This window comes from Neurospora tetraspora (genome assembly GCF_033439725.1).
Source record: "Neurospora tetraspora strain CBS 560.94 chromosome Unknown B0H65scaffold_3, whole genome shotgun sequence".
NCBI lineage: Eukaryota > Fungi > Ascomycota > Sordariomycetes > Sordariales > Sordariaceae > Neurospora > Neurospora tetraspora.
In genome coordinates, this window is record NW_026944385.1 from 2624520 (window position 1) to 2637271 (window position 12752).

A 12752-nucleotide genomic window follows, 5' to 3' on the forward strand; every position below is an offset into this window, starting at 1 on the left:
TCAGGGGACCCGAGCCTTTGCATCGATTGGATTCAGGAACGCTCGACAAGCGAGGTGGAGTTGTTAATCATTGTGCCGCCATGGATTCCCACGATTCGTCGGATTCTGGACCCGCCCGGCCCCGCTTGTTCCGTCTTTGGTACAGGGCTCGAGCAGGGACCCGCGTCAACCGCAGCGACAGGCATTTGGGCGACACTCATGTGCATGGCTGCACCCATGTAGACAGACCATGGCATAACGGTATCTTTGACTGGGCACCGAGCTTGAATCGAGAGTTTCAGACGAAAGATCGACAGGCACAGAAAAATCCGTTTCATCTCGACCGTAACTCTAGCTGTTGTAGGTATACAGATACTATCGCCGAGCCCAACACTTCTTCCCCCAACTCAAGGAATGCTCACTTCTCCTTACTGTATCGGTCCATCACGTCTTCAAACCCGCTTCAAAGAACAGCGTAAGCTGACACATAGCTCACGCTAAAGTCGCTTTGCTTCTCAACCAAGTTACTTCGCTGATACTGGACAAATTGGAACTTGCCCTTGCTTTCCCCGGACTGATCGCCGCCCATTTCCTCCAAGGCTGCCAATACAACTCCAATCGGGTGTCTGCCACACACCGTGTTCTTGGTCCCCTTGAGAATGCTGTAGTAGTCACTGTGGTCGCCCGTCTTGATCGAGTCCATCACTAAATCATCAAGCGCCTTGATGACTTCGTGGATAGGTACCTCGGCGTCTTTTGGCTCGCTTCCATCCGCTTTGTTCTTGAAGTCTGGCTGGATCTTGAGACTCGCCCACTGTGCGTCCTGGTCACGAACGAGGCCTTTGTATAACTGGGGCCGATATCGGTAGTTCTTCCCCCAATGACAAAAGTCTGAGGAGATGATGAACGCGTTCTTGTGGTCCGCCAGATATGGTGCAAGGAGCGCGCCAATGGCCTTCTCCCCGTCTGCAGACAAGTCTCCGACTAAGACCGGCACGATGGGCGGGAACCGGCTACTGTCGCTTCCGAGCGTCTGCTCAAGTCTCTTCCACAGGTAGGGCAGGTGCATCTCCAGACAATGCTCCTGGATGTCATATTCAACAGGGATCGGGGAGAACTTTTGGGTTTTCATCAACTCGTCAACGGCCTCGCCATCCACAGCCAGATCTCCAAATGGGGTGCTGTACTTTCCGAACGTCGACAGCGCGCAGCCCTTCAGATAGAAGGTATGGGATGGACCGAGGAGGAAGACACGCTTCACGTTTGCGAGGTCTAGGATTTTGTAGGCCCATGCAGCACATGACCCAGAGTACGAGTAGCCAGCGTGCCTGTTAATAGCCAGTTAGCTTTTGCAGGAAGCGGACGGGCTGGTGCATCATTGATGGGGAGCCTGACGGAGCAATAATCACACGAGCACCTGAGATGGGGAGATCCTTTCCGTCCAGCTTGTTTGGCACACGACTCATAAACTCGTCGAGTTGGGAGGACAGCCGGGCAGCATTACCCAGGTACCAGGAGCCAGCATGGCTAGCCGGTCGCGTTTCTTGGAATTCGCCGTCGTCATCGTTCTTGGACCAGTCTCTCGCCGAGGCCGCCATGCTCAATCGAAGTCTGCAAGCCTCTTGGGGTCTGATGTAGGGGCTTGATATGGGAACGGTTTATACACAACAACCAAGGGGAGATCAATGCGAAGGGGTGCGGTAGGTATTTTACGATCCCTACTCATGTGCTGTGAAGACGTTATCGCCAGGAGGAGAGCGCGATGGGTAGGTATTTATCAGTGCTACAGTGCCCCGCATTGCCGCCAGGATGACGTCCTCTGTAAACACAGAAGTGCGCTGGTCCCGTCTAAACGGGAGAGCTAAAGGTGCGAGGCACGCTAAGGTACTACCGCTAATTCTCATTCAAATCGGATTTATCCCCCCCTGTCCTGGCCAATTATGTGGTTTGCTGAGGTCTGCATGCCCCGTTGAAGGTCTCTCTCCAGATGTAATTGGCTAGTAAGTGTGGGGGATAAATCCGATTTGAATGAGAATTAGCGGTACTAGGCATATCCACCTAGCTTTAGAGACTGGAGCTCCCGTCACCAGAGGTATGTAAGATGCGGGGTGTGATAGTCGGACAGGTCATCATGGCATGCATATCCGCCGCATTATCTTATGATTCACCTTGTGCTTTTTTACATTGGCCCACAAGAGCTGTCGACATCGTTTATCTGACTCTGCTTGGTCCTCTACTCGGGACGTCCGCTTCCTCGTCTCCTTCAACACCCAACTCCGTTCCGTGGTGTTAGATCTAGAGCCTTAATAGGTGCCCACTTCCTCTGACGTTGCGGTAACCGCTGTAATTCCGTATGAGCTGCTTCATGGAAATCCCAGAGCAGCTACCAATCTTCAGGTGTCGGTTGGAATCTTATGCTCCCGAGTTTGATTTCCGCTTCGTAGATTCGACAAGTCGCAGACCACGACGAATGTTTAAAGGGCTACCCTACCTATCCGTCCGGCCCGATGGTGTTAGTATATCCCATTCCATATGATCTTGGCACGGTGCTACCGTCAGGAGTTAGAGCCGTCCGGCGGGTGCTCTGCCACTGAGTTCATCGGCTGTGTAGATTGATCCTCGTCCGGCTATGTTCCAGTGGTGTTTTTCCTGCCGCAGCCTGGATTGTACTCACGTTTCCTCAATGTACCAGCACTGAAGATTATTGCTGCCTTGTGGTTGAGAGCATCCTTCCTTGGTAGGTGCCGCCACATGATCCAGACTTGACGAGCCATCTGCTCGCAAAAATATAAACAAAAAAGCTAAATAAACCAAACCCAAAACAAAGATTCGCCAAATGCGCCCATAGCCAGCCAGAATCGAGACCCCTGAAAACGCCTTATCCAAACCTAGTTTTAGAATGGTGGTATCTTTGAATGTCTTCCTGAGCCGATAGCCTGATGGAACCCTAATAGCACTTTAGCCAACCCAGACCCTTCTCTAGGCACAAGCCAAACATCTCCTGTGTTCTCCCAAGTTACTGATCGAACAACTAAAACAAACCATCTTCCTACAAGCTTCGCATTGTGAGAGGCTACTGTCGTATTCATCGTTCCCTTGTTCATGTCCGGAGCTGTCCTGGGTAGTAGAAACATCCATCATGTCGACGTCGTGGTCTCCCCCCTCTCCTCTTCTCTCGGGAAGTCTGTTCCCACCACTACCACTACCGCCACTGTTACCACTTGGACCTGCCCCACAATCCTCACAGCTCGTAGGAGTATCTAGGAGGATGTTGCCAGAGGTGTTCGATAATGTTGCGGGAGAAATGTGGGAGGAAGTTGTCGTGACTGGGGCAGCAGGAAGGTTCCAGAAGCTATGAAGTGAGCGCTGTTGACCGCGGCTAGCTTGTTGTTGCTTCTGGAGGGTAACAGACGGTCCTACGGCGTTGACAGTGCTTGATTGCTGCTGCTGCTGGGCGTTCAAGGCTGGGCTTGCGGCTTGGTGTTGTTGCTGTAGCTGTTGCTGTTGCTGTTGCTGTTGCTGTTGCTGTTGGGCGGCATACAGCAAGCTGAGGGTCCGTTCTGGCATCGGGTCGAGTAAGCGTTAGTCCCGTGTCCGATGGAGGGAGAGAAGAACTGGGCAGACGCACGATGGACTTCTTCCTCAGAAGGCCGGTTGTTGCGGTACCGCTTCATGGTGCGGCTGTGAAGATGGGATGGCGTGGATAAGGGGATGGTGGAAAAGGATTTCTGGCTATTAATGACAGAAGCGATTGCGCTCAGGTCGAAGCCATGGTCGTTGGACGTTCCAGCTGATGGGGACGGCAAAGATGAGCTGAAGGAGAGCTCAGACTCTGATCGTTTGCGCTTGAGGAACATGTCGCGATGTAGCGTTGAACTTTGGCACACGGGACAGGGTAGGTTCGGGAAATATATGACTAGGAATGGCCGGTTGTCAATTTTCCAACAATGTCGGCTTGGGATGTGGTGTTGTAAGTTGTTTGGAGCACTGCAGTTGAAGCAGGAAGCCAAAGCCACCTTACGCGACCCGCCGCGATCGATAAGTGATGTTCAATTAAGGTAACGTCGAGTCTTGGCAGTGTGTTGGGGTTACGGTAATAGACCCTGCACTTGCAACCCCCATTTCAAACAAACCCCCTATAAGAGCAAAGCTTCAGAGTATGTATCTCCGTCTTTTTGCTAAAGCTCAACGCAAACGAGCCACTAGCAATAGCAAACCCTATATTCGACAGAGTTTGGGAACTTTGACTTGTTTAGCTGTAGGGTTTCTGTAAGCGTAAGTACTATGCCCCAGTATAGTCTTGAAAGCCTTCCCAGTAGTTACTTGTAGCACACATCGACAGTCGCGGTTAGTGGTGAAACTTCAAGTTCACTAAACTCTCCTGGACTAGAAAATCCCATTCGAATCGGTTAAGAAGGCATTCAGATTTGTCGGATCAAAGGGTTCGAGATTTAGCATTGCAACAAGCAACGTGACAGCGAAGATAAGTTTATACCCGAAACCCAAACTGTCGAGGCTTTCGAGTTATCTATTTATTCTCTTTACTCCCACCCAATATTGACCATATACACACCCGCCCTTGCGCTCCTAAGCCCGCGGTGTGCCATTATCGCGCTTTTAGCTATCTAACAACGTGCTACCTGCCAGGGGCCACAAAGCTTCTAAACCATCGATGTTGATCCCCAAGTCCGCCTCCCATGACTTTCGCTAGCCCATTGTAAGGCCATTTCCAGGTCGAATCGTCAGGACCAAGTAGCTTATATGATTGTTCCGACACTATTTGGCCCCAAACTGCCCAAATTTGCCATCGACGTAGTAATCGGCCAACGCTTTGCGTGCACTTCCGGCCCACTCCTTAGAAGTCGTGACCCCACATGCGGCCACCCCCCACATGCAGCCACATCCATATCGCGTTTTCCCATCTTTCAACATCACCACCCTACTTCTAAGAACAACTACCATTTCATCAAATCAAGCCCGATCGCGCTCCTTTCTATTGCAATGACCTCGTCTTTAATTGAGCAAGCGCTTAATGCCATTCGCAACGGACTTTCCTAGCGTATAGCCTCGAAGAAATATAAAATTCCTCGGTCTACCATCGCCGGTCGCCTCAAAGGCCGACAAAGCAAGCGCGACTCGAAAGTACACCACCAGAGGCTATCGCCAACCTAAGAAAGCTTCATATACAACTAAATCCTAAATAAAGAGAAGGCTGGGTATACTCCTAACCGCCGTTAGGTTACTAACTTCGCAATATCTATCCTCAAATAAGGCTACAATTTCGACCCCCTAGGCGCCAGGTAAATAAATCGGTTCCTAAAGAGAAATCCCAACATCAAAACTAAACTTTCGAATAAACTCGAATCCGCTCGAATTCAAAGATCAACCAAAGAAACCTTTACAAAGTTCTTCGACTTTTTAGAAGCCTAAATTCGAAATAAGGCTATTATCCTAACCAATATTACTAATATAAACGAATATAAATTTTAAGATTTAAAAAATAAAGAAAGGAAAATCCTTAAGAATACTCTAATAAATAAAATATATATAATAACGACCGATATAACAACCTAAATATCTATAATCGAATACGGGACTACTAAGGGCAAACGGTTAACTCTTATCGTTATCTTTACTAATATTAACTTCTAAAGATAATAATTCCCTAATATAAATAATAAACTCAAGGTTTAGAAGTATAATAGCTCCCTTACCGGCTAGAGTAATATCTAAATAGCTTTACAATAATTAAAAGAAATTTATCTACCTAAAACGAAACTAAATAACGATAATTAGCGCTTTCTAATCCTTAATAAATATTCTAACCACCTAACTGACAACTTCCTTATAGAAGCCTTCCGTTATAAAGTCCAACTCCTTTTTCTACTTCCCTATACCTTGTATAAAACCCAACCTCTTGACCAATCTATTTTTTCAATTATTAAATCGTATTTTAAAAATTTAACTAAGGATTTCGCCTCCTTTCCAATATCTATGCCAATAAATAAACAACGGTTCCTTAAATATTATTAAGAAGCCTTATAAAGGGGTGTAAATACTAAAAACCTTCAGTTAAGCTTCAAGAAGACGAGGATATAACTAATAAATAGATTTATCGTTATCGATAACCCTAAAGTTATCCTTAATAACGATACCTTGCCTGCCGAACTAATACCACTCAAAACACTACTAACTAAACCAACATCACAAAATAATATTATTTTCCCTACTCCCTAAAAATCTAAGGATATACTAGGAGGCATTTACAACTTCTCCTCTATCGACCGTAATATTAGGACTACTTTTACTAAAGTGTGACGAACGGCAGTCTTGATCTGCCTAAGTAAGATAGCTGAAGGTAAAGACTATCAAGTGCAGTTCAGTGAAGCCAAAAGGTTCACAACAAGTATCGCGTACGAGTTTCTGATGACGATAGTCTATTGACTACTGTCAAACTATCTGACAATCTGAGTTCTCCAGTCGTCCCTTTATATCCCACATATCTGTCATGGTGTATCTTGTTCTCTGGTACTCGCTGGCTTATCCTGAGTTCCTGCTCACTGGTGAGCGCCCTCGGTTGACGTGCGCCCTCTGGTCCAATCCCCGTTTGGGGTTACACTGCCTTGTCTTGGCATGACTGTTGTGTCCCGATGGCTTGGTCGGCCCGTGTACTCGCTTAAGTTCGTGACATAAAGCAATTAAAGCCCTCGATATTAAGAATACTAAGATTGTTACTAAGGATTACCAAATTTAGTATCTATAAACTCAATTAGCCTCCCAAAAGCCCAAAATTAAAAAAAAAAAGTTAAAGAAGGGGGTAATAATAAATTTACACGCATAAATAAAATTATTAAAGCCCAAAAAATATTAAAGCAACCCCCTAAGCACTAAAGGGTTACCAAAGTAACGAAGGAAGCAAACCTAGTACAGGAGGTTCAGCGAACACTTATACAAACACTACAAGTCATCAAAGAGTATAAGAATAAGTAAATAAATATTTCAAACGGTTAAAATCCCTACAAAAGTAGCCAATTTTCGATGTTATCTAGGTCCTGGTTATGAAGTTGCATGTGGCCCGTTGAGGGGGGTGGCCGCATGTGGGGTCACGATGTCTAGTCAGGCATACCGACGAGCGCGAAGCCTTCCGCATGGCTTCACCAGAAGAGAAGGTGCTTTATTACGCTCTCATCCATTGTCGCTTTGTGCGCTGCACCATGTGTGTCAGTTTGTTGGCATCTTCTTGATGGCTGGACTGCAGCCTGCTGGTGAGGAGCGTCAGGGATTGTGTAGCCGTTAGGCCAGTTGAGCTCGGTGCGAAGGTGGTGGCGTGGTGGATGGGTGAGAAGCGACGATTCGCGGATAGAGGGCTGACTGGTCTTCGAGATGAATCCCATCAATTCCATACTGTTATGGTTCAGGTGATGTATCAACCATGTTATGTTGTACGCGCACTGATTGACAAAAGATCGGCAGAGGGATGACATATCGGTGCTAAAAGGATAGCTGCCATTGCATTCTAAAATGGCCTATTTTATCTCCTTGTGCGGCAAACTCTAATGTCCAGAATCCGTCTTTTTCCAAACTGCGGGCCAGTCCTACTCTGCTCTTGATTAATGAATCCAGACACAGTAATCATCCAAAACAGAGCCTTTTCTGCTTCGGGTCGGGTGTAGTAGCATGTCGTCCTCTTTTTCTCTCCTTTGGCTTCTTGTGTTCCATCTTTGAGGTTTTGGGCTCTGGGGACGGCATCGCAGCTTTCTCCTGTATGGTATCACGGATTGCTTGCCGCGAGAGACACAGGTCAATGTGGTCGTTGAAACGCCTTTCTTCCGCCACCTGCGGCCTGTTGCAAATTGGGCAATCCCACCACTCTGGCTCTGCAACAAGGGGCTGTCCGTCAACCCGTCGCGGACGAGCCGCGATCTCATTCCCATCTCTGTAGGAAGCAACTTGGCTGGGTGAGTCCCGCCCCGTTAGTTTTGTTTCTCTTGTGGCCTGGGCTCCTTGCTCTTCCGATGATACAGCTGATATTCCCACGGGCCGTTTCTCCCATTCACCGCCATCCATGTTTATCGTTTTCTTCGCGAAAGTGGTCTCATAGTCTTCCGATTCATTACCCCGCGACTTTAAGCCAAAAAAGGCCATTGTGTCTGGCTTCTTCGTATTGACGAGATGTGTACATCTCAAGCCCATCAATCGCAACTTCATGCCTGGGATTTCCTGGTCTAGTTTCGTAAGCATCGGAAGCGCGTAATTATACAGGTCCGTAGCAAGGTGTACGGCCCGGGGCAGAACAGCCTGGCGGGTGAGGACCTCGAACGTGTGAAGCTTCACTTTTAGACACAAAGTTCGACCCTTGCATTCGGCCCGACGCAAATCTTGTTCGAGATCCTCCGACGTCCGACGCAGCTTGTTTTGGAGCTCTGTCGGGTCACTCATGTCACGGAAAGTGCTCTCCGTGCCGACGCTCTTGCGCTCATATGTCTCTGCTGGCTTTACGCACGTGCGACCTAAGCCCAGATAACAGTGAATAAGGAATTCATAGGCTTTCTCTCCAAAAAGCTGACGAAGATACTGCCTATTGGAGAAAACGTCCCCAAGTGTATGAATTCCCACTGCGGCAAGCTCGCGCTCAAACACGCGTCCTATGCCGTTCACCTTGCGGCATGGAAGATCCCGCATAAACTCCATGATAGCGACACGTTCGCTGGGTAAGACGTATTGCCCGTTTGGTTTGTTCATATTGGAGCAGATCTTGGCGAGCCTTGTATTTGCAGCGATGCCCGCAGAAACAGTGATGCTCGTCTTTTCATGGATTTCGCTCCGCATTTTGTCCACGGCGTCGGCCGGGGCCATGGCATGTCGAGTACAATAATCGGTAATGTTGAGGTACGCCTCGTCTATGCTTGCGCTCTCAAAGTTGGGATCGTACTCGGCTATGATTTCGCGCACCTCCCCGGCCTTTGCTGTGTACTTGTCGAAATTAATCGGGAGCAAAATAAGCTCGGGACAGAGCTTCTTGGCGACGAAGCCTGCCATGCCACTGCGACAGCCGTACTTGCGGGCGACGTAGTTGCAAGTGGTGAGGACCCCTCCGCCGACGGCGAAAGGGAGGTCCTTGAGTTCAGGGCGATCCAGTTGTTCCACGGCGGCGTAAAAGGCATCACAGTCGACATGAACTATGTGTTGGGACAGATCCCGCGACAGCTCCAGCTGTGCAGTAAGGCTGTCGGCAACTCGAAGCTCATGACCAAGGTCAAATTTCTCCAGCTGGCGTTTCTTGCTAAGGATCTGGTCGATCTTGGCTGTAAGACTCTTGTCCCTGGCCTCCTCGCGGTTGAAGAACTTGGAACCTCTGGAGGCATTGTAGATGATCTCGGATACCTTGGACTGGTCAACGGTATCCTGGCCAGCCTTCAGCAGCGAAGGCCCCAGAAGGCTGTACTTGAGTGAAGCAGCTGCATCCTCCCCGTTTTCCTTGGAGTGGTCTTGTGGAGGCGGCAAATTCTTTGTGGATCCGCTAGGGTCGTCTGTATCGGTTCCGCTCGTCTCTGGTTGTGCTGTTGTGGTCATGGTGTAGAGGCAGTTCCGAGTGAGCAGCGGAGACTCTGGCAGTGATGGCGCATTTCAATGGTCGGGCGTGACGGGTCAAATGATGTCTCTCCGATACGGCTCGCGCGCGGATCTGGCGCTGTGCGAGTAGAGGTAAAACTATATTCGAGTAGGATATTTGATGAGACGATCGCACATGATCAGTGGTAACAAAGACCACGCAGGTGCAACCTTGATAACTGGGAAGAGACGGAGGGGAGGTAGGCACGGAGGCACGGTAGGTTACGAGGTCAAAGGGCGACGCGCTTGGGCGGGGCCGGCCTTGCCCCGAACGTCGCGTTGGCAGCCACCAAGTCACGAGACCTCCTGCGTCGGGTGGCCCCCTTTTCCCATTTACAGCTGGGGTTAGGGTTGGCTGCCAACAGTGTCAGCGTGACGGCGTCAGGAGGTCAGGTACCTCTAACGAAGAAGCGCACTCAGCAAGTGCTTCCCAAGTACAAACAAGTTTTGTCGGGAACCTTTATACAAAAAATGCCGTATGGCATCGCCAGACCGTTGTTTAACCCTTTTGGGAGAAAAAATAATCGCCAGCAATCGTACTGACAAGAAAAAAAACACTAGCCCTCATCAGACCCAACACCACGATTGGTAACGCTCCGTCGAAGCCGATGATCCTCCTCTTCTTCGTCGTGCATCTCATCTCCGGGTAGACGGACCGCTCGATCAAGTGCGACCGGCAGGTTTCTATGCCGTCCCCTCAACATGACAGCGCAAAGAACCACCTTTGAAGCAGTATGCCACCCCCCAGCGAAACTGTAGTTGGCGTTGGGGAGCCCGACGCTAATTCCAACGCAGCCGTAAGCAGATACCACTTCGAATATCACGTTAAACACGCTGAAAGTGACCGGATCGGCCAAGAAGTTGCTTGTCTCGATCGTAACGATAACAAGGACCGCAGCCGCCAACCACCACATATCGTGCGCCAGCTGTCCCTGGATTTGTTGCTGTTGGGCAAGTCATTATGAGGCCACTCCTTCGCTAGATGGATGAGGTCGATAAAACTTACACTAATGAAGCTCATGCGAGAATCTGCCGCGGAGTTTGTCAAAGGGGTGCGCGCACCGACCCCATGCCAAGTGAAAGTATGGTGAAAGACTCGACCGATGGTTGACGTCCCGCTGTGGCTAAATTGACGAGCAAGGCTTGTTACTCCAGAGGGCCCGTGTAAACCGGATTCGACGTCTGGTGGTACCGGGTCACCAGAGTATATGCCCAGCGAGCGTTCTTCATATACATTTGTGTGCCTCAGGGTTATAACCACAGGAAAGCACGAAATGTACATCATGATGGTATACAACACCTGGGCGCCAATGTACAAGGAAGGGATAGAGATCACGTAGAAGCCCCCAGAACGTACAGCTATCCACGCGGTCAACATTTGTTTTGTGCGACATTGACAGACCAAGGAAACCTCAGAACAAAGCTTACCAATTGCTTGGAAGAGACCATCCATAACCCGCGAGCCTTTTGAGAGCGACTCGACGGCGGGGTTGCCGATGTTCAAGAGCTCGAAAGCGACCCAGTCGACGCTGTTGAGGAGGATAAGCATGAAAACCAGCCACCAAGTCTGTCTCTGTGGGAATAGGTTTGTGTATACTCGGCGGGGATAGTCAAGAATGAACTGCAGTGTTTCTTTCAGTTCGCGAAGCTCCGTCTCCACGGTCGCTACGGCCAATACCTGAAGGAGGCCCCATAGAATCAGCCGGAGAAATATAGGAAAGGCAGTATTGCCAGCCAGGATGAGCAATCCCATGGTGACCAGAACATAATATGAGTCCTGGAATGGTATCATGTTGAGGTCTAGAAGGGACATTCCCGAATTGTTGAAGGCCGAGGCGCCGTTGAAGATCCCAAGCCACCATGGGTTGATGCCGTTTCTGAGGGGTGGCTCCGGGCGGTGGCGGTTAATCCAGGCGCCCAACGCAATGCAGCCGATGAGCTGCCAAAGGAAAAAGTAGAGCGGTACGATAACCGCCAAAACCCTAAGAGCACGGTACTCGCAACCTCCAAGCACACGGCGCTCCTCTCGGGAGAGGTCGTGGAACTGGGCGTTTCTGCCTGCCGCGCGAGCGAAAAGACTACGCACGCTAAACTCGCCCTTCTCATCCCCCTCGGTTTCCATAGGCTCCTGCCTTTGAGGGCCAATCCTGCGGGCCGTGTTGTTCCGACTCACAAGATATCCGTATTGCGCTGCTGTAGAAACGCCAGTTGGTGGGTGGTTCTCGGGGCTTGAATGTGGTGTTTCGGCGAAGGCAATTTGGGCAAGCGTGGGGGAACGTTGCGGCGCGTTCTTGTCGGAAGACTTTGTGGTTCCAGTGCAGTGGGTGTGATGTGCGTGGACGTCCAGGATTAAATCATGAGGATTGCCCGGACTCGATGACGATTTGCTGGCCAAACCAGGGGTTTCGGTCATGGCCGGCGGTGGAATGACATTCAGCGACCGTCTTCCCTGGGACGGCATGAACCTCAAGCGTGAAAGACTGACTGAACTTGGCCTGTTGGCCCTTCGAAGCCGATCGGCGCGGACCACGTCCTTGAAGCGCTTCTCAAAGGCATGTTTGCGGGCAAGGACGGTCCAAATAGAGACCCAGATGGCACTGCCGAATATGGTGAGAAGAAAAAGCAAGATCTGCTGCCATGTTGTCATCTCACTCAGGTTGACTGTGTTTAACCCCGTTTCGGTCATGGCACTGACAACTAAGAAGAGGCTATCGGCATAGCTGATTCTATGGGCCGGATTGGAAGAGCCCCAGAAGATGAGGGAGGCGAACAGGCAGACGACGATGAAGTAGGCATAGTGAATGCTGATGAAGTTGACGGGCGGCAACATGGCACGAAGCCTCGAGGGGGCCCTCTCGTTTCCGGCACTATGCTGCATGGTGTGCATGGTGGTGAGGAGTCGTGTGATGAAGCGGAAATACACAAATGGATGTTTCCACTCGATATAAGCAAGGCTGGTGACTGCGAGACTCGGTCGGCAGAGGAAGGCGTTGAAAGCAGGTCGACTACATGACTGATTTTATCAAGAGCAGCATGGTCGTCGACTCTTGATGTTGCAAAAGCCGCGTATAAAACTTTGGTAAGTGAAGCGAAAAGGTGCTTTGGATATAGGTAATAGTATGAAAGCGGTGAGCTTCGTATGGATTTAACCGATTGTGTTT

The 12752-nt window shown here is 49.7% G+C and overlaps 4 protein-coding genes across 4 annotated transcripts; all 4 read right to left on the minus strand.

The window, feature by feature from the left end:
• Nucleotides 1-140: 140 nt before the first annotated feature.
• On the minus strand, nt 141-1682 carry B0H65DRAFT_162347 (MEMO1 family). Its single transcript, XM_062821263.1, has 2 exons — nt 1375-1682; nt 141-1307 (listed from the first exon to the last, which is right to left on the minus strand). Exons 1-2 carry the CDS (start codon nt 1575-1577, stop codon nt 443-445), a joined length of 1068 nt encoding a protein of 355 aa, XP_062683098.1. The 5' UTR covers nt 1578-1682; the 3' UTR covers nt 141-442.
• A 1031-nt stretch (nt 1683-2713) lies between these two features.
• Nucleotides 2714-4046, minus strand: B0H65DRAFT_162544 (uncharacterized protein). Its single transcript, XM_062821264.1, has 2 exons — nt 3608-4046; nt 2714-3539 (listed from the first exon to the last, which is right to left on the minus strand). The coding sequence occupies exons 1-2, from the start codon at nt 3834-3836 to the stop codon at nt 2959-2961; spliced, it is 810 nt and encodes a 269-aa protein (XP_062683099.1). The 5' UTR covers nt 3837-4046; the 3' UTR covers nt 2714-2958.
• Nucleotides 4047-7443: 3397 nt separating this feature from the next.
• B0H65DRAFT_162549 (uncharacterized protein) lies at nt 7444-9686 on the minus strand. Its single transcript, XM_062821265.1, has one exon. The coding sequence runs from the start codon at nt 9550-9552 to the stop codon at nt 7612-7614; it is 1941 nt and encodes a 646-aa protein (XP_062683100.1). The 5' UTR covers nt 9553-9686; the 3' UTR covers nt 7444-7611.
• A 462-nt stretch (nt 9687-10148) lies between these two features.
• B0H65DRAFT_424400 (cation transport protein-domain-containing protein) lies at nt 10149-12469 on the minus strand (the record flags this gene model as incomplete). Its single annotated transcript, XM_062824510.1, has 3 exons — nt 10149-10535; nt 10598-10950; nt 11020-12469. The coding sequence occupies 3 exons, from the start codon at nt 12467-12469 to the stop codon at nt 10149-10151; spliced, it is 2190 nt and encodes a 729-aa protein (XP_062683101.1).
• Nucleotides 12470-12752: the final 283 nt, after the last annotated feature.

Excerpts from the sequence above, each read along its gene's own strand:
- B0H65DRAFT_162347 (XM_062821263.1), bottom strand. The coding sequence starts at position 1,577 with ATGGCGGCCTCGGCGAGAGACTGGTCCAAGAACGATGACGACGGCGAA. Across the intron at positions 1,308-1,374 it reads GCTCGTGTGATTATTGCTCC|GCACGCTGGCTACTCGTACT; the intron begins GTCAGGCTCCCC and ends GGCTATTAACAG.
- B0H65DRAFT_162544 (XM_062821264.1), bottom strand. The coding sequence starts at position 3,836 with ATGTTCCTCAAGCGCAAACGATCAGAGTCTGAGCTCTCCTTCAGCTCA. Across the intron at positions 3,540-3,607 it reads TTCTGAGGAAGAAGTCCATC|AACGGACCCTCAGCTTGCTG; the intron begins GTGCGTCTGCCC and ends ACCCGATGCCAG.
- B0H65DRAFT_162549 (XM_062821265.1), bottom strand. The coding sequence starts at position 9,552 with ATGACCACAACAGCACAACCAGAGACGAGCGGAACCGATACAGACGAC.